The sequence below is a fragment of the Miniopterus natalensis genome, chromosome 13, assembly GCF_054644295.1.
Source record: "Miniopterus natalensis isolate mMinNat1 chromosome 13, mMinNat1.hap1, whole genome shotgun sequence".
In the NCBI taxonomy this organism is placed as follows: Eukaryota; Metazoa; Chordata; class Mammalia; order Chiroptera; family Miniopteridae; genus Miniopterus; species Miniopterus natalensis.
The window spans coordinates 3,210,650-3,231,779 of record NC_142093.1 but is presented as its reverse complement, the minus strand read 5'-3'; the positions used below and the strand labels follow the sequence as shown (position 1 = coordinate 3,231,779).

Below are 21,130 nucleotides of genomic sequence, written 5' to 3'. Positions count from 1 at the left end.
CTGTCTTTTTCTTCCCTTTTGTTCCCTCTCTCTTTGATATGTTTATTGAACTTATAGATCAGGGTAATATAATAGGTATAATATATATCTACAGTAGATTTGAAAAAGTCTGACATGCATGAGGATGATAAAGAGAAATGTCAATGAATAAGTATACAGGTAGGCAGCTTTATACTAATTTAATAGCTGTATTCTAATGAGGCTGATGAAGGCATGAATAGTACCTTGGACAGAGATCCCCAGGGACAGGTTCTAGGGTTCTCTCCTCTCTTATTAAACATTTTATTAATAAATTTTATGGAGGCAGTGGTAGAATATTGAATAATTTTGCAAATGAGTTAAAACTGAAGTATGAGGATAATTTTAGATGATGAGCCCCCATCCAGAAATCATCAGTTAAGAAGATGATTGGCTAAAGTGAAATTTAACCAGAGTAATGACCTATACTTGGATGTGAAGAATTCAGGAATAGATTGCTTACTGGTAATTATGGATTAAAGAACAATTTTCCTTGAATGTAAACAAGGCAAGAGTTATTGGTGATGTGGTAAATAATAACAAATAAAGTTTGGACTGTCTGATTCTAAGTTTCTCTTCTTATAAGGACACCAGTCAGGTTGCATTAGGTTTCCAACCTCACTTTAACTTAATCACCTATTTAAAGGCCCTATCTCCACATACAGTCATTCTGAGGTACTGGAGATTAGGGCTTCAAAATATGACTTTAGTGGTGGGGGGAAAGAACAACACACAATTCAGTCCATAACGGTATACATATATGTATGTTGGGATGAACTTCAGTGACATTACCCTTTTGACCACAGTATGAATACTTGCTTTTTTTTTATGTTTGCTGACTTATCTTGGATATAACCCTGTTTACTTTGAAAAAGAAGGTTACAAATTTTAGCCTTTTGAATGCTTTCTTAAGTTAAATATATAGTTTTCATCTCTATTAATAAAATATATATGCATTGTTCTTCAAATATTCCAAGCATGTCTCTAGCTACATGTAAGAATGTTCCATTTAGCTGTAGATAATACAAATAAACAAATAGAAGAAAATAAAAATCACCAGACTTCCATCAGCTGAGATGAAACCACTGTTAACTCTTTTGACCCTTGTTGACCTTTGTTGTTATTAGTTTTTAATCTTATTTGATGTATATACAGTCAGTTATATGGTATTTTTGTGTTCATCCGCTGAGGAATCACAGTCTTTTCTCTGACAAATGGAAACACTGGGTTGAGAGCAATGCTTTTGTCCTCCAGGAGCTCAGACTAGTGACATCAGAGACACATTTAAAGCCCCGTAATAGAATGAGTTAAGTTCCATTTGCCTGTGCTACAGTTAACTAACATTTTCGTTAAGTGTATTCTGTGTGCTAATCTATGCTCTAAGTCTTTATATTCTTTATCTCATTTTATCTTTGCAACATTTCTATGCGATTCTTACGTAGGTGAAGGCACTTAAATTTAGAGGGGGTTAATTGGCTACATAGTTCATAAGTAGCTAGGATTTTTGCCCAGGTTTGTTGACATCTAAAGCAATGCTTCTAAGCAATACTTTGTACAGTGTGATAATGAATAGCTACTATATCTGTTTATCCATCCATGTTGAATAGAAGAGAAGGAGCTAAAGAAAGAAGGGGAATGGAAAAAGATTCTGAGGGAGATTATTCTGAGAGTCATTCAGAAAGGGGCATCTTCAGAGGGAAGATCAATGTAAACCAGCTTTCCTAATGTAATAGTGCTTTATTGTAGTACTTTGTAACACTAGTGCTAATGAATTTTAAAAGTGGATGTTTGGCTTGAATTACAACTACTGCCTCTTAACGTTTGTTCTGTAGTTCAAGTCAAAGACTATAAGCTGGTGGTTCTGCCCTATTTTGTTATGAGCCACTTAGGTATCCTATCACAGAAGTTTATTTTATTTTATTATTTTTAAAATATATCTTTATTGATTTCGGAGAGAGAGATAGAAACATCAATGATGAGAGAGCCCCCTTCTGGGGATCCAGCCTTCAGCCCAGGCATGTGCCCTGACCTGGAATTGAACGAGATCTCCTGGATCATAGGTCGATGCTCAACCACTGATACGCGCCCAGCCAGGCATCTATCATAGTAGTTTAAGTGAAATTCAGGCCTCATTAACTAGAGCACCTACCCAAAATAGTCTTTATTTATTAAAAGTTTAATCTGACATAGATATGATTTTGTTGAATTGGACAATTCAGCGTCATGCCAATCACTACACATGAGAGTTTATATTTTGTTCCTAAAGAAGCTTATGGAACAGACATGTGCACAACTAATAATATTAGTTTATTATAAGTACTGTGGAAGCACTAAGAGGGAAGTAGTTTTGCATAAAGAATCACCAGAGTAAAGCCAGTAAGCATTTCTTCATGTTTAAAAAATTACCTGAAGACTGTGTTGTGTAACTTTTTGTTTGTTTATTTGAATGGCCTTTTCCTTCTAGTTTTGTTTTTGTTTGTTGTTTAGTTAATTCATCTATAAAACCTAAACATACAAATACTTAACTATTTTTTTACCAGCTGACAAATATCTTCTAGTTTCTGTTCATAGCTGTTCTTTACAACAGAATTCTTAAAACTCTCTTATGGTCTGAGTCAAGCATAAATAATATTACAGCATAAATTAATTGGTTAACTCATAATGTTATATGGATTGCTTTTTCTAATGAAGTTAGGAAACATTCAAAATTTAATTTGTCCTTAGATTAAGTGAGGGTTTTAACAGTGGCATAAATGTAGAAGACGGACTACCTTAGCAACATTTTTAACATTTTTTTAAAACAACATATAATAGCAGTGCTGTAATGAGCATTTGCTTTGAGATAATTTGCTAATTCAACATAAATCAATTAAAAATCTGGTCTATCTGCTGTGGAAGGTATTTATAGGATCCTTTATCCCTTAATCCCCTGCTCTCCACCTGTGTTTTCATGTTGCTTTCCCATGCATTTATTTTCAGCATTCTATAAATTTCATAACACTATATAAATCAAAAGAATTGTTATCCCAGCTTAATAAGTTAATATAGAAAATGGATCTAATCTTTGACCCATGATTCCTTTCATGTACAGTTACAGTATGTCAGAGTACTTCAGTGATAAGTGATGTAACCTATTGATGTAGTAACCTTTATACTTCTAATCTGATTAGGCAGTTTTCATTCTGGGCTGTATTTTCTTTATGGCCATACTGAAAGGTTTGTTTACTTGTTATATCAAGTACTGAGAGGGGATGTTAAAATTTCCAGCTGAAATTATGGAGTTGTCTGTGTGTTTTTTTTCTTGTCAGTTTTTGCTTCATGAATTTTCAAGCTGATTTATTAGATGCATACATATTTAGAATTTTTATGCCTTCCTGATGCATTATACTTTTTTAATCTGAATTATCCTTTTATTCTTTGCTTTGAAGTCTACTTTGTGTGTTACTAATATTGCTCTGCCCACTTCTTATCCTTGTTGTTTTCATGGTATGTCTTTTTCCATTCTTCCGTTATCAATCCATTTGGTCTTATATTGAAAATATATAAGGTTAGGCCCTGGCCAGTTTGGCTCAGTGGTTAAAGCGTCGGCCCAAGGACTGAAGGGTCCCGGGTTTGATTCTGGCCAAGGGCATGTACCTTGGTTGCAGGTTCCATCCCCGGTCACAGTCGGGGTATGTGTGGAAGTCAACCAATCAATGTGTCTCTCTCCCTCTCCCCCTTCCATTCTCTCTTAGAAAAGCAATGGAAAAATTACCCTTGGGTGAGAATTAAAAATAAATAAATATATAAAGTTAGGTTTTGCTTTTTAATCAGTTCTCATAATTTTTGCCTATGAATTGGTATGTTTAATCCACTTATATTTACACACATTTTAGACTATTTAAAATAGTCTTACAGGCCCGAGTCTTTATTTTCATTTATTCATCTTTTTCTTTATTCTTCAGATTGATTTGTATTCAAGTTCACTTGCTCCTTCCATCTCCATTCTCTGCTTAGCCCTGCCAATGAATTTTTCATTTTAGTCTTTTTTCAGCTATAAAATTTCCCACTGGTTCTTTTTTATAGTTGCCATTTCTCTGTAGATATCTCCTTTTGTTCACTCAAGGCTATTTTTAAATTTTTTAAAGTTTTTGTTAGCTAAGTCCAACATCTATTGGGGTTTTCTATTGACTGCTTTTTTTCTTGAGGATGAATCACATTTCCTCTTTGCCTATCAAGTAATTTTTAAATTTATATGTTGGTCCTTGATATGTGATAGAGACTGGATTTTGTTGTTTTTCTTCGATGAATGTTTACTTTCATTCTAACAAGCTGTCCAGTTACTTGCTGATCATCCTTGCCTTGTTGTAGGGTTAGTTTTATACTTTGTAAATGTAGATGTGTGAAAAGAGCAAGTTGTTTCGCAAGTTCTTTTCACTGGCAGGACTGAACCTCTCAACTCTGCTCCCCTTTTGCTCTTCTAGGGTGTGGTATTATTAAGCTTTGTTAGGGAGTGCTAGTGTAGGCCTTGGTTTAGAGCATGGTTCTTTCTCCTAATCTCACCTGGATGTCCAGAAAATTGACAAGGCTTCTCCACTCTTGTTTCGCTGGAAATTGAATGTCCCTCCAATGCTGTTTATAAACGGTACCGTATCTGTTCTTTTATCAACCCCTAGCAGTCGCTCTCTGGTGAACTTCTGGTACTTTCTAGAAGTATTACCTGTTGATTATTTTCTTATAATTGGAAATTTATAGTTTGGCCAGTTATCAAATGTAAGTTTTTTTCACACATTAATTTATGCATCACATATTTAGTGAGTGTCTTTTAATTGCCAGTAATAGCATTGTACTTGGCACTGAGCTTATAATGGAGAGTAAAACAGGCATGAATAACCTTCACTGTCATTGAGCTTACATTCCAATATGGGAGGCAGGCAATAAATGCAAGGAAACAGTGTCAAAAAATTGCAAGTATGGTGTCTGCTAGGAAGGAAACAGAGAGTTCTGTGGTAGAGAACAGTGGATTTCTGCTTTGGATAGGGCGGTCACTCATTTGAGGAGTTTGTGTTTCAGCTGAGAGGAGAAGGGCACATGCGGGAGGCAGCCTATCCACGTGTCTCTCACATTGATTTTTGTCTCTGTCTCTCCCTCTCCCCCTCCCACCCCTTCCCTTTGAAAAAGTCTATGGGAAATACCCGTGGGCCCGGACCAACAACGACGCTGCGCCTTTACTTCTCACTGCCGAGGGCCACTGTGTCTTGTAACTGAAGTGCTTTGATAATAGCGTTCCAGGGGTTGCCGTTCACCTTTTTCATAAAGTTAATATTAATAATTTTTGTGTTTTAAAAATCAACAGGTTCGTCATAAAGCGTCACAGAAGGTTTATGCTATGAAGCTTCTTAGTAAGTTTGAAATGATTAAAAGATCAGATTCTGCTTTTTTCTGGGAAGAAAGAGATATTATGGCCTTTGCCAACAGTCCCTGGGTGGTTCAGGTAAGCATACTAACTTTTTTAAGTTTATTTCCCTCTTTTATAAGTGCTTTTCATTCCTAATTATTGATTTTGTGTGCCAGATATCCTATATTTCCTTTACATAGTGACAGGGCAGTTATTTTTAATAAGATCTGATTCAATACACTTGTTTAATGTTCCTAAATAGTATGTCATGTAGACATGACGTTTAATACATTTGTGTATGGAAGCAAGCATTACTTGCAACCTTTTCTTTTTTAATTCCTTTATAAAGAATTGTGTTGGATTGGTTAAAAGTATGCCATTATTTCCTGCCTACTCTTTCTTGTGATTTATGTAATAAAGACAATAATAAACTTCATGCAATAAGGATTTTGAAAATTCTACAGTCCTTTATATATTACCTATAATTTAAGAGAGTCTTGGAGTTCCTAATTCAGCCTCATATTTGACTCTTAAATAAAGAATTGATGGTTCTGTTTTATCTTCTTTTCAATTATATCCTTCACTAGCTTTGTTTCTCTAAAGAGTTCTTTATACTAATATCTAATTTTACAAACATTTTGAACAATTGTCATGAGTAAGATTAGGTATATACCAATGTATGTTCAAAATGCTTAAATGACTGGGAGTTTGATACCTTGCTTGTGGATGGCAATTTGGAGGTAGAAAAAAAATTGCCACATTAATGACTATAATTTATGATATTGAGCTTCAATCCCCACCCTCCTCCTACTTTATTTTTTTATTGTAGTCAGTGAATAGAAATTCTGATAATGTGCTAAAACTAAAATTTTTATAGCAAATTGTATCAAGGTAATTTACCTGAGTTAAGGAATAATTGTAATAAATTGTTCATTCCATTTTTAGCTTTAAATTACTTACATAGTAGCAGAATCATTGACATTTCTAGTTTATTATTTTGTAAATTGGTGTCTTTGATCTTTAATTCTGCTAAATGGACCTTTATAAAGTGTTCATTGATATTGTGTGCTCATGGCTATTGGGATGTCAGTGCTCCCAGACATTCTCAGTGGGTTGTTTGCGCACGCGCACACACACACACAGCTGTATTTTTTTCTATGTCCACTACAGATATTGAAAACCATAAGTTCACATTGATACTTCTTAGTCTAACTCCATAAGGTTCATTTTAGTTTTATTCCTGTCTGTATTTGTGGGAAATGAGGCTTCCATTATCTATTTCAGTTGCTGATCAATCCACCTGCGTGTAGCCTGCATAACCAGTCTCTGTCTTTGCTGCCCCCGGCTCCTCCCTCTGTGAACCCCCCTCTTTTCTCTACTTGGGCTCTGATTCTTCCTTCCTGGATGTTTCTCCCCTCCTCATCCCTTTGGGCTCTGCTATCCCAGGCCAGACTTCCCTCTGTCTCGATTCCTCATCACCCTGCTTGGGCCTTAGCACCCCACGGCAGCCATCCTCATGCATGAACATTCTTCCTTACACTGTAGAGCTCTGAGACCCTATGTGCTGCTTGCCTTTTGACTCCTTTAATAGCATGTTTTGATGGCTAGAAATTTGTAACTCTTATGTAGTACAATTTAATCAAACTTTTATGATTATAATGCCTTTTGGTGCATTTAAGAGTTTTTTTACTACCTTGTTAATATCCTACCTTAAACTTGATGAAGATCCATTATGTTATAATCCATTTGACTTTTTATTTTTTTGCCTACGATCAGACCAGAATTGATTTTTTAAAATAGGGTTTTATTTAAGGATTACATGTTTTGTTTCCATGTGGATATCTAGTTGTCCCAACATAACATATTGAAAAAACTTTCCTTCCCCACTGGTATAGCTTGCCTCCTTTTGCTGTAATACAGTTGACCATGTATGCATAGGTCTATATTGGGGGTTTCTATTCCATTTAGTCATTTTATTTGTCTGTTCTTGCCACCACGTACCATAGTGTTTTAATTAGTTTTGATTAACTTGCTTGATATCAGTTGAGCTTTTTAGATCTATGGGTTTATTGATTTCATCAAATTTGGAAAAATTTTCGCCATTATTTCTTCAAGTATTTTTTCTTTCTCAGCTCCTGTCTCTTAATAATTCTCAGCCTCTTTCTCAGACTTGAGTTACACATATATAATCTGCTTGGTGTTGTCTTGTGAGTAACTGATATTCTTTCTGTTTGTTTTTTTATTTTTTCCCAGTCTTCTGTTGTTCTGGTGTGCCTCATTTTGTATAATTTTTATGCTATGTCTTTAGATTTACTGATCTTTTCTTCTACAGTGTCCATTCTAACTTTAATCCCATCCTACCTGGCTTCTTTTATTCAGCAAAATTGTTTTGAGCTTTATCCATGATGCAATATATCAATAGTTTATTCCTTCTTATTGCTGAATAGTATTCCATTACATGGATGTAGGGTAATTTGTTTATCCATTCATCTGTACATGGACATTTGGGTTATTTCCAGCTTTTGTCTCCTGTGCATTATTTAGTTATTTAACGATCACCTTGTATAATTCAGTGATCTTCAGTTGTGCACCCATACTAAAATCTTATTTTAGAATATTTTTACTATCCTCAAGTGGTAACTTGTACCCATAGTCGTCCTCCATTTTCTCTCCAGCCCCAGGCAACCACTAATGTGCTTTCTGTCTCTATAGATTTGCTTTTTCTTGACATTTCAGATAAATGGAATCATACAATAGTATCTTTTGGATCTGGTCTCTTTCCCTTAGTATACTGTTTTGAAGTTCATGCATATTGTAGCATGTACTGCACTTCATTTCTTTTTAGTGCTGAATAATATTCCATTGTGTGGTGTGGTATAATAAAGAATATATTCTCCTTGTCCCCAGTTCCTAGCAGAGCTTTTAAAAGTGCTTGGATTTCCAGAGTGATAGGAGTGTCTTTGTTATGCTAATGAGGCAACTCCTGGATAGCTTTGAGATGAGAACTGATCACCCAGGGAGAACAGACCTGAAGACTGGGTTTAATTCCATGGCCAATGATTTGTTTAATGATGCCTATGTAATGAGACCCTAAATAAAATTCTGCACATCCACACTCAGTGGAGCTTCCTGATTGGTTAACATATTGATTTGCAGAGTGTGATGCACCCTGATTCTACAAGGAAAAGGCACAGAAGCTGTGTGCTTTTTCCCAGACTTCACCCTATGTGTATCCTTTAAAGTAAAACTGTGATCAGCCCTAGCTGGTTTGGCTCGGTGGTTAGAACATCGGCCCTTGGACTGAAGGGTCCTGGGTTCAGTTCTGGCCAAGGGCATGAACCTCAGTTGTAGGTTCAATACCCAGCCCTGGGGGTCGCATACGGGAGGCAGCCAATCAGTGTGTCTCTCTCACATCGATGTCTCTCTCTCTCACTCCCACCCCCCTGAAAAGCAATGGAAAAAATACTATTGAGTGAGAATTTAAAAAATAACAATATTAAAACTGTCATCATAAGTATAGTGCTTTCCTGAGTCCTGTGAGTCATCCTGGTGAATTGTTGTACTTTAGGGGGTCATGAAACTCCTGAATTTTTAGTAATTTAGTCAGAAATGTAGGTGGCCTGGGGACTCCGGAAGTGTGACTTAATGACTGAAGTGAGGGGAGTCTTATAGAAGACTAAGCTTTTAACTTGTGGGATCAGATGCTAACTCTAGGTGTTTAGCATCAGAATTGTATTGCAGTATACCTAGTTGGGTAGAAACACAGTATAAGCACAATACTTTTTTTTGTCCACCTGTTGGTTGATAGACATTTGAATTGCTTCCACTTTGGGCTATTATAAATAGTGAATATTTGCATACAAGTCTTTTATTTCATTTCTCTAGACAGCATAAAAACTATACAAGATGAGGTATATCGGGGGAAAAAATACTGGGAAAAGAAAAAAGACGGGGAAAAAAACAGAGTATCAGTTACCCGTAGGACAACACTAAGCAGATTATATATGTAACTCTAGTCTGAGAAAGGGGCAGGAGGGTTGTGTGACAGGAGCTGAGACAGAAAAAATACTTGAAGAAATAATGGCGAAAATTTTTCCAGATTTGATGAAATCGATAAACCTATAGATCTAAAAAGCTCAGTCGATATCAAGCAAGTTAAACAGAACTAATTAAAACACTACAGTACTTGGTGGCAAGAACAGACAAATAAAATAACTAAATGGAATAGAAAACCCCAATATAGACTCACGTGTATATGGGCAATTTTGTTTCTTGAATTGCTTTGTCTGTATGTCATGATTTTGGTTTTTCAGAAATGTTAATTTGTTGGTTTTGCGCTCTTTTACTCCGTGGAAACCTTTTTTGTTTGCAATTGCTTGCTTCTGGGACAGGTGGGACATGTTTTGGGGTGGAATGTGGATAGCTTTCCTTCTGAATTTGTGATTTCTCTGTCGTCTCTCCCTGGGGGTCCGTAGCAGCCTAGCTTGTTGTCTTATTTCTCTGGTCCCAATGCCACTGTTTGTGTGGATGCCTGTCACACTGCCACTTGCTGCTCATTATGAGCAGGAGGGTGGGGACGGGGAGAGAGGAGGAGGGCAGTCTTCCGGGGCTGCCCCCGCCCGCTCCTCCAGTGGTGGGGCCTGTCCCTTTTCTCGTGGCCATCGAGTCTGGGATCTTTCAGGTTTTCTGAGCTGCTCCCACCTCCTCAGCTCCCTTCTTTGTGAGCTTTTTAGTTTGTCCTCTTTTGTCTTGTTCTTTTTTCTTTTACAATATTTCCATTTAAATAGACCCTTGTATTCTCCAGGGGGAATGTGATTTGTTTACACACATGTTGTTGGTCAAGTGTGAGGACGGTACCCAGACCGAAGTTTTGTCTGATAACTGTTTTTCCCTTAAAGATGTCCAGGTCCAAAATCAAAGATTTCATAAAGTTCAAGTTAGTTTTGGACATAAAATAATTTGTCTTATTTCAATAGTAATAGCAGTTTTGGGGTTTTGTTCTGTTTATGGTTTTGGTTTTCTTTCTTTTTTTAAAATTTTTTCTTTTCATTTTATTTTTCAGCTCTTTTGTGCTTTTCAAGATGATAAGTATCTGTACATGGTAATGGAGTACATGCCTGGTGGAGACCTTGTAAACCTTATGAGTAACTATGATGTACCTGAAAAATGGGCCAAATTTTATACTGCTGAAGTTGTTCTTGCCCTGGATGCCATACACTCCATGGGCTTAATTCACAGAGATGTGAAGCCTGACAACATGCTTTTGGATAAACATGGACATCTAAAATTAGCAGATTTTGGCACATGTATGAAGATGGATGAAGTAAGTAATAAGCAAGTAAAAAATGCTGCTGGTTTTTGAGAAACAAAAATAAAAGAAACACTTCTAATCCAGACTTTATAGTTTTAAACAAAGATAAATTTAGTTTTGCTTACTGTACATGACTCAAACAAGATAATAAAATATCCAGATTTTAATGCATTTCATAATGCATTTTTCCTCTCTCCTCCCAAAGCCTTGTAAGCAATGAAGTTCCATTGGTAGCAGTTTATATTACTTACATGAATAATTGAATTAATTGCATTTATGTGAGTATGTTTTTAGACACATCTTTGTTTCTTTATCTCTGCTATTTACCCAGACAGGCATGGTGCATTGTGATACAGCAGTTGGAACACCTGATTATATATCACCCGAGGTTCTAAAATCACAAGGGGGCGATGGCTACTATGGGCGAGAATGCGATTGGTGGTCTGTGGGTGTTTTCCTTTTTGAGATGCTGGTGGGTAAGTAAATATTTAATGTTCTTTTTTTAAAACCCATCTAATGACACTTTGGTTCTAGTTCAAGAATTTGGGAATATTAATTAAATGTGTCCTAGGGGAGAAATAGAATTTATGAAAACTTTGAATTAGTGTCTGATGTGTTAATTGGGGAATTAAAACCAAACCTCATACTGTAAAATTGAGTAGAATATGAAAGCAATTGAAAGTATACTGCTATGAAATATTCCTCCAGTAGACCTTGTTGTATTAAGAAAATACTACAAGAAGCAAGTTTACAGCTATAATGGGCCTCCATTCTAAGATTTTTTAATTTAATAGTATTTGTAAATATCTTAAATATAAAGCTATTCATATTTGTTCCAATAATAATAGAGGACTGAAAGTACTTTTTAGTTTGTTTAATTATGTTAGTAATTTTTGTTACTGTATTTCTTGTATTTATTCCTTGTTTATATATTTGGTTTGAATTTCTAGTAAAATAGATCATATAGTTATTGACCATTTGACTATCAATATAAATATATTTTATATTTCAGTCTCAAGAAGCTCAGTCAAATTTAATAATTTCTTTTACTTTCATCAAATCAAAATTTAAAAGGCTTAAGTGTTTTAAAATTTTTCTTTACATCATAGATTTCATTCTTAAGTTTTCCCATTCCTAAGTACTAGGGACATATAAATATCTCTGGCTAAGGAAGTCAGTGACTGAGTCATCTGGCTTGGGGAGAGAGATGTAGCCAAATCCACTTTCTGGGGCAACTGTAATAAGGCTAATAATGTTATATGAAATGACTTTAAAGTTGAGAATATATATTTTGAAAATGGGGAATTTATTTTATAGATGATTGCCCTAAAAGAAATTGGTAGTAGAAAAATCTAGAAAATGTATATGATAGCTGAGTATAGTTATTGCTTAAAAAAAAATCAGAACATTTTGCTAAATCCCAAATTTAAATAATAATTAGGCAGGGAACTTTTTTGTAACGTATGTTGCCTTCTCTCTCTCTACCTCTCTCTCTCCCTCTCTCTCTCTCTCTTAAATCCTCGCTCAAAGAAATGCTTTTATTGATTTTAGAGAGGAAGGGAGAAGGGGAGAGAGAAACATTGATGTGTGAAAGTGCAAAGTCAATCTGTTGCCTCCTGCACATGCCCCGACTGGGATTGAACCTGAAACCTGGGTATGTGCCCTGACCTGGAATAGAACCCGAGACCTTTAGTGTATGGGACGCCACTCCAACCAACTGAGCCACACCAGCCAGGGCTAAATCGCCTTCTCTTGATGACCATCCTGGTCATGAGCATTGGCCTTGCTATGCTTAGTGTTGTGTCATAGTATGACCTGCTTTGTTTAGACCTTTGTCTTTGTAGTGGGTCTCTCTGTATTCACCATGTTTCCAGGCAGCTGTCCATTCTCCCCACCTCTAGCCCCATCTGATGATGCACTGGGTGTGTCTTGTAATCTTTTGAAAGTAGAATACATTCTATTATTTGCCTAGACTCCTAAGGACTTAGAAAATAACATACTTTGTAAGAAGTGACATGGGTCATTTGAAGAGATTTAAACCTCTGCTACTGTTTTCAACTCTGAAAGCTGAATTTAATGGGTTTGAATGGCACTGATTTGCAGTATTCTGAGCTTGCCCTGATGCTTGCTCAGGTTGGTTGGCACTGGAGTCAATTTAAAAGACTCTATTGCAATTAAAAATGGCACTAGAAGAATCTCGAATTCAAAGCTTACCTCCACTCCCCTTTGAAAACGAATAAAAGCTACGTACCTGAATACCCCTTTTGAAGTTTTGGCTTGGCTGCTTTGTGAGTCTGTTTTGTACTAAGGTGACTTGTAGTTAAGGCATACTAGCAGGACCTTTAGGCCTATGGCTTTACATGCGTACTGGCCAAAATGATGCCTTCAACTTTTCTGTCTTTACACTTGTTTGACTGCCTCTTTATCACAGTCATTAGTCAGCGGAACACTGCATTGGGAGACCATTTCTGCCATTTCATCTCTAGATATGTGTCATCTTAGGCAAATCATGTCATCTTTCTGTGCACGGCTTCCTCATATAGAAACTAATAGGGCTGATCTACCTCTTAGAGCTGCACTGTCCAGGCTGTCATGATGAAAATGGTTTGTAGCTGTGCGTCCACTATGGTAGGCACTGGCCACATTGAGCACTTGAAATGCAGTTGGTGTACTAGGGAACTGAATTTTTCATTTTGTTTAATTGTAATTAATTTAACTTTAAATTGCCACATGTGATTAGTGGCTACTGTATTGTATAACAGAGCTCTAGAGAGTAATCTCCAAAGGCTGATCCATGATCCAACTCAAGCATTAGAGGACTCTGACATCACTTAGTGATCTTTTTCTTTATTCAGTAAATTGTTTCCTTTCCCATTATTTAAAACTCCCCCACAAAATTCTAGAGTTAGCATTGACTTTATTTTGCTCATAAGGGTTGATGATGGTTCATGGGTATGGTTAAAATTTAAATCTATTCTTGGTGTGTGCCTGATTGTTTTGACTGAGACTTCTGGCCCATAACCATTCTTTCATGCATGTGACAAATTTAAACTTAACCTGTTTAAACATTAGATGAAAAGTGTTTAATTTGCATTCTCTATTACAGTCAATGTCTTCTTTCTTATAATTTTAGGGGATACTCCATTTTATGCAGATTCACTTGTAGGAACATATAGCAAAATTATGGATCATAAGAACTCACTATGTTTCCCTGAAGATGCAGAAATCTCTAAACATGCGAAGAATCTCATCTGTGCCTTCCTAACAGATAGGTAATAATGCATTGAATGTCTTTATAGAGATGACACCTTTACCTTTTAAACTTGTAGAAAAGAAAGCATACCTAACTCTTATTTACATATGAAATCAATCTCTCTCCTTATCTAAATTGCACTTAATCCTGGATTAGCTTTTTTTTTTTTTTTTTTTAAGACTTCTAAGCCTGGTTTTGGGTTACCCTCGTCATTTTGTGTATGCAGCCCAATTGTAATTTAACTCTAACCTTAACCCTCATGTCTAAGAAGAAAGAACTTTGTAAAATAATGCATTTGAGAGAAATAAAACTTGTATTCATGTTTTCTCCTCTAAGGTGGCTTAAGCCACACTACCCTTGATTGTACAATTTTTTAGAGAAGAGCATTTTGTGCAGAGAAATACTCAACAGGTTAAAATCTTAAAAACTAAGTTTGTGTTTGACTTGGGAGTGCCTCCTTTCCAACCTGTTTTTATTTGCATTTGAATATGAGCAAGTCTGTCCTGGAAATTCTATATTTCTTAAAACAAAATAGATGAACAATGTTTTGAAAACCTGCCTCAAAAAGAGAAGCTAGAAAGCTATTCAGAGTTTCTTCCTCGGCCTCTCCATTCAGTTCTTTTCTGGTTTCCCATTTATATTTGTGACAGGAGTCATCCTATCAAAGGATCAACACATACAAGAGGGTACTTGCTCCCCCATCCAAACCTTACTTACTAGGTTTATTTTCTTAGGGGAATTATTTTACTATTTTTGGAAATAATTTTATTTACCCATAAAATGATGGGATCAGAATAGATTAAAGTAAGAGCATTTATAGCTCTAAAATGTTGATTTCTTAGCACACCTTATGTTTGTTAGCTAGTTGCTGTTAAAAGTACTGTAGTGACCATCCTCCTGCATCATCTTTCATACTTTTTGTAGGATAAAATCTTAAAGGCAGAATTCTGGGAATTGTAGTGATGTTGCAAAATTGACCTAGAGAAGTCCCATCAGGGGATATTTTTTAACAATAATTGTTTTCCTCATTCTCATCGAACTGAATATTAGGAATTTGTTTTTCTATCTGAAGTAAGAAAAGTTATTTTTATTGTTCCTGATTAAGAGGTTAATCATTTTTATATGTTTACCAGTCATTTGTAGAATAAAACTTTAAGCCTCGTTAATTATATGACTAATGTACAATCCATGCTGATAAATTCAAAACAAATCCTGTATCGTGTTTTGATTTGATGGGATGACCATAATTTGTACTGAAAGATCAAATATAAAATTAGGATGTAGCATATGTTACTGAAAAGAGTACCATTCATGAAAGATTTGCCTTAGCAATTTTTTGGGAGGGAGGTTTCAGTAAAGAGTGATTGTAGGTGAAGAAAAGATATTTTGAAAAGAATGTAATGCCATCAGTGTGGCTAGGAGCACTTCCCTCTAATGTTCACAGGTTTTTCTCTTAAACATTGCTCCAAGGCATATAAAAAACATGCTTTTTATTTTCATAAGTCTTTATCAAAGACTCAAAGGATCAAAGAATGAAATTATTAGTTAACATTTTTTGTATTCAGAATAATTTTAATATAAATATAGATATGATTTATCAGAGTAAATATGGATAGCTTCAAGTACAATATATGATTTCTTTTTAAGAAGGGGAGAGGTTTTAAAATAACAATTTTATTAGAAAGGTTTTGATAATTGTTCTGGGCCAGAAGTCAGATCCTCATCTGTTTTACGTCCTAAAGTTGGTCATTCATTTTTGGCACACGCAGGTGAATTTTTCATTTGGAAGTCTCGTGTATTTGTATTTTTGTTTGGCACAAGCTACAGGTTGAAACATATTTCACTTTCCATGGCATTTACTATATACACTGTAGTCTTTTGAATTTATCTTTAGAGGTTATATACTATAAAATTGAGATTGCTTTTTGTTTGAGAAACATTCATGCTGAAGCTTTTAAAAAGATATCTCAAACTCACTTGTGATCCTTATGTTTATTGTCAAGATAAAGAGTTAATATTTTTGTCTTTTCATAACCTTATTTTTATATAATCTTTAACTGCATTGCTTAGGGAGGTACGACTTGGGAGAAATGGGGTAGAAGAAATCAAACAACATCCTTTCTTTAAGAATGATCAATGGAATTGGGATAACATAAGAGAGAGTAAGTCAATATATTTAAATATTTCCATTCCATCACATTTTAAATTGATTTCTCTTTTGAATTAATAAGCATGTTTCATATACTTAATGCTAGCTAATTTTAAAATTTAGAGTTTTTATTTCAACTTTGTCCAGTGGTAATATTTATAACTATGTTAATATTACCTCAGTATTTTAGCAAACTAAGCATCCGATAAATATGTATTTATTAGCAATATTTCCCAATACTTTTATAACAAACATTATAGGTTTCTTTATTTGTTGACTTAAATTTTATGGATCTCAGTAATTTGCAGAATGGGGAAATACAAACTTTTAATTTGAAGAATAAGAAATATTTCTATTTAAAGAATGTAGAAAACTGAAAAAAATGTATGTGCAGATTATTGCTGCTTGTGATTTTAATACCTAGAGTAATATCATACTGCTTTTTTTGTTTAATTGATTTACCTATATTTGCAACTGATTTAATGTAGTAATAATGTTCTTATAAAATTTTAATTCTTTGAAATGATAAAATAGAAAATGTATTTCTAAAATTTTTATAGTAAATCATAAAAATGTTATAATTAATATATAGTACATTAATATCAATATAATATATTGTTAATATAAAACAAAATAAGGGTGGTTTATTTAGTTTTTGATTATGAATGAAATAATTTCTTTCTTTTAATAGCGGCGGCTCCAGTAGTACCTGAACTCAGCAGTGACATAGACAGCAGCAATTTTGATGACATTGAAGATGATAAAGGAGATGTAGAAACCTTCCCAATTCCTAAAGCTTTTGTGGGAAATCAGCTGCCCTTTATAGGATTTACCTACTACAGAGAAAATTTGTATGTGATTTGTTACATTTTTATTATTTCAGAGTCTAGCTATAAAGAGTTGTCTTGCTTTGGGACTGAATTATATTTTTTTAAAAGCATTAATTTGTTTTAAACTTAGAGTTTTTCCAAAAGGACTGTCAAAAGAGTTATTTTTCATTTAATTTCATTATTTTATTTTTGAATGCTATATGACCTTCATTTACAAATGAATGCAAGGCAATGCTCTGTATTATTTTGGGTTATAGATAAGACCAAATACCTGCTTTTGAAGGAGTTTGTCAACTAATGAGGGGATATGAGAAGATTATATACTCATAATGAAGGGCAGAATGTGATATTTGCCTTAAGTAAGGTATCCAGAAAAATCTAAGGTGGTTTGGAAGAAAAATAAAAGTCATGTTTCTTTGGGTTGAGGGTAGGGAGAAGTTAGGGAAGACCTCGGGGCAGAGGTAGCATTTTAGCCAAATTTAAAGATAAGAAAGGGGCTTTTGAGTGGCCGAGATGTGGGGAGGTGAGTAGTGGAAGCAAAAGTTTGGAATGTAAGTTTACATTGAGAGCAGAGTAGTGTAATGCAGTGGGGCTCAAACATAGGGTATATATTACTGACTTATAACCATTTGGAGGACTTGATAAGACTAGTTTTCTTGCCCAAATCCTTTCATCTAGCACAGAGCCTGGCACAGGTCATTCAATAAATATTGGTCGAATGAAGTGAGTTTTGGGGGTAAGATTAGAAAATAGATTGAAGTTGGAGGTTAGGGGAAGAATAATGCCACAGATGATCGTTGTGTGCTGTACTAAGGAACTTTTGAATTTACAGGCAGTGAGGAGCCACTGAAAAGTGTTAACCCTTTGCGGTCGTATTAAATTTGGACATGGGTGACGTACTGGTCGGAATTAAGAGCTTTCAGAGAAATTTTGAACTGATATATGAATGAATAGAGTTAAGATTCGTACGGTTCCTTGCTGTGGTGGCTGAGAGCAGACATACGACCGGAACGGTAAAAAAACTTTGGTGGCTGAGAGTAGACAAACGACCGCAAAGGGTTTTAAATAATTGAGTGAAGCATTAAAGACATCGGAGAAACTTTTTGGTACTTCCATGTGTAATAATGGGGGTGGCAAACCATTATGATTTACCCAGGCCTGAGTGGTTTCCTAGGATGTGGCATTAGACTTTCATCCTAAAACTGGGACAAATCCCAGAGAAACCAGGAATTGGTCACCCGGGTACCAGCAGTGTTCTCAAAACTATCGTAATGCTGACTAAAATGAGGATATCAGTGTCAGGAGATACCCACAAATGTTTATAGGCAGGTGAGGAAGGATCCGGTTAAGAGAGAATTTGACAATTAAATAGAAGTGATCACTTATGTGTTAAGACCTGGAGATCAAGAGATGCTTGCTATCTTTGAAAAGGAGAAGTCTCTTTCTAGAAAATGTCTAGAAAAGAAGAATAAAATAATTACAGGAACTCGATGAAGAGGGAGAAAGTATAGTTTCATTTAGTGACTCCAGTCTCAACAGTGTTAAATAACAGTATCTGGTAAGAGTAAGAGGCAAGAAAAGTTTTGCATTTTAAATTATTGAAAACAGTATAAGCGTCTAAAGGAGAATATGTTGCTTCATTTATAATTTAAAATAAGTTGAAACTCCCGGCAGGACGTGGCTTAGCGGTTGAGCATCGACCTAGGATCTAGGAGATTGTGATTCAATTCCTGTCGGAGCACATGCCCGGGTTGTGGGCTCCATCCCCAGTAGGGGGTGTGCAGGAGGCAACTGATCAATAACTCATAATTGAGGTTTCTGTCTCTCTCTCTTTCCGTCTCCCTTCCTCTCTCTGAAATCAATAAAGATATATTTTAAAAAAATAAAATAAAAAATAATAAAATAAAATAAAAATAAGTTGAAGTTAAAAAAAAAGAAATCTTTGTGATTGGAATTTAATTCTAAGAAGTTGGTATTAGAAAATGGATTAAAATGACATGTAAAATAACTTATTCTCCTGCCTTTCCTTCTAGGTTATTAAGTGACTTTCCATCTTGTAGAGAAAATGATTCAGTGCAATCAAGAAAAAATGAAGTGTGTATAAATTTTTACTATTCTATTTTAATCATATGTCCAAGTATTTTAGTAATGTCCATGTATTTTTAAAAGTTTATTTGATGCTACTTTTTGAGTCATTAAATGGCATTCTCTGTTGCGATACAGTTCAGCATAACATTGAAATAATTTATTTCTTTGACAAGTATCATTATGTAAGATACAATGGCTACTAAAACGATGGTGTTAGGCTTAGTTTTGGTAGCAAAAGTGACAGAGTAGGTTTATGAACAGCTATAATACCAGTTAGAAAATTTTATAATCTTAGTCCTATGGAAGTACAGATAATAAATTGAAAGTGTACAGAAATAGTGGAGAGATTCAAATTTTGAGTATTTAGCAATGAATTTATCTAAAGGACAATTTTATCAAATTTTTACAGTATTTGGTTGGATAATTTTGGTATGATTTGTGTTTTAGGAATTTTATGAAATAAAACAAGCATTTTAATGTTTTCTGTGTTTTTTCTTTGTTTGTTTTAAATAGGAAAGTCAAGAGGTATGTTGATGTCATATATCTTGAAAAACTGAGACAGACCCATCACTCTAGCAGTGTTTGATATAGCCTTATGCCACTTAGCATTTGGAGCTACATTTCCCAAGACAGAAGTTTCCAACCTTTTTTTCTACCAAGTATCCCTTTTATTATTGCTCCTATGGATCTGTTATTTAACATATGTAGTATGTATTTTTGTTTTTATTTATCAAGGACACATATGATTAGCAGCAAGAACTTCTGATTAGCACGTGATAACTACTGTGATCAAGTTACATTAATGCAGTAGTAGTTAAATTTGACTACTTCGTTGACCTATATATTCTTACTAGGAGAAAAATATATAGTTTTGCTTAAGGTATATGAAATATTTAAGAAACCAGTGGATAACCTGATCACTAGGAAGAATTAGTGGAAAGAATATTGGCCTTGGAATCTAACAGACTTAGGTTGACTTTTTTTTTTTTTTTGGTACTCCCACTTATTAGCTGTGCTATCTTGACCCAGTTATTCATCTTCTTTGGATCTTAGTTTATTGAGTAGATATATTACCAACTTTTTAGGGTTTTTGTTAGGATTAATGAGACCACATTTGTCATGTGCCTGCCACTGTCCCTAAGGCAAAAAGGAACTCAAAAAGTTAAGTCTTTTTGAAGGTGGTAATGCTCCAAAAATGGATTGTTTAATACTTTCTGTAATTTTAGTTTGTTTAAAGACTGACAGATATGGCTTAGAAAGATTTAAAGAATTGACAAGATGACTTGTAATTTATTAGCTGTCATTTATTCAAAAGAGTTATTGATGACAACTCTTTACAGTACTGTGTAGAAAGATATAAAGAAGAGCTTATATTCTTATTTTTAGGAACACAAGTATATATTTGAGCATGTTCAATCAAATATTCCAAATATTTGTTTTGGATATAGACCTTTTATAAGCACAAATGCTAACAGTATTTTTAAATCTGTGGGAGAACGGTGGAGGCTATCCTTTATTCATAATTAATGAGAAACTTAATTTCTCATTAAGAATTCTGCCAAGATTAGAGCCTCTCATTCCTATGTTTACCTAGTGTGATCGTACATACATGTGTACTGTCCTTGACAGAAAGCAAGAGATGGAGAATTTTTCCCTGTCAATAAAAGTCACATTGGAAGGTATAAATACTATACCATTATAGAGGAGATTATATTAAGTTAAAAGAAAATAGAAGATTATAATTGTTTTCTTTAAGTCTCTCATCTTTTAAGTGTGACTGTAATTTTATAATTAGTTTTTTTCTTTTCTGACAGATTCAGAAAAAACTGTACACATTAGAAGAACACCTTAGCACTGAGATACAAGCCAAAGAGGAAATAGAGCAGAAGTGCAAGTATGTTTTGTAGATAATTAAACAGTATATTATAAAATTTAAATTTAAACATATTACTAAAAATGTAATTATATGATTATTTTAAAATTTATGGTAAATGCTTTTATTGTAAATTAGGAGTTATTTTACTTGCTGTTTCTTTTGAAATTCTTTAGATCTGCTAATACTCGCCTAGAGAAAGTATCAAAGGAACTAGAAGAAGAGGTAAAG

General features: G+C 34.6%; 1 protein-coding gene across 1 annotated transcript in view; it reads left to right on the top strand.

Moving 5' to 3' along the window:
• The window catches only part of ROCK2 (Rho associated coiled-coil containing protein kinase 2), a 77,856-nt gene that overhangs the window by 31,760 nt on the left and 24,966 nt on the right, over positions 1-21,130 (top strand). The window contains exons 4-13 of the mRNA XM_087823346.1: positions 5,354-5,491; positions 10,458-10,718; positions 11,038-11,182; positions 13,840-13,978; positions 16,030-16,121; positions 16,800-16,959; positions 18,972-19,032; positions 19,540-19,551; positions 20,841-20,920; positions 21,076-21,124. Of these exons, the coding sequence (XP_087679472.1) occupies positions 5,354-5,491; positions 10,458-10,718; positions 11,038-11,182; positions 13,840-13,978; positions 16,030-16,121; positions 16,800-16,959; positions 18,972-19,032; positions 19,540-19,551; positions 20,841-20,920; positions 21,076-21,124 (1,137 nt within the window). The remainder of the gene's footprint in view (positions 1-5,353; positions 5,492-10,457; positions 10,719-11,037; positions 11,183-13,839; positions 13,979-16,029; positions 16,122-16,799; positions 16,960-18,971; positions 19,033-19,539; positions 19,552-20,840; positions 20,921-21,075; positions 21,125-21,130) is intronic.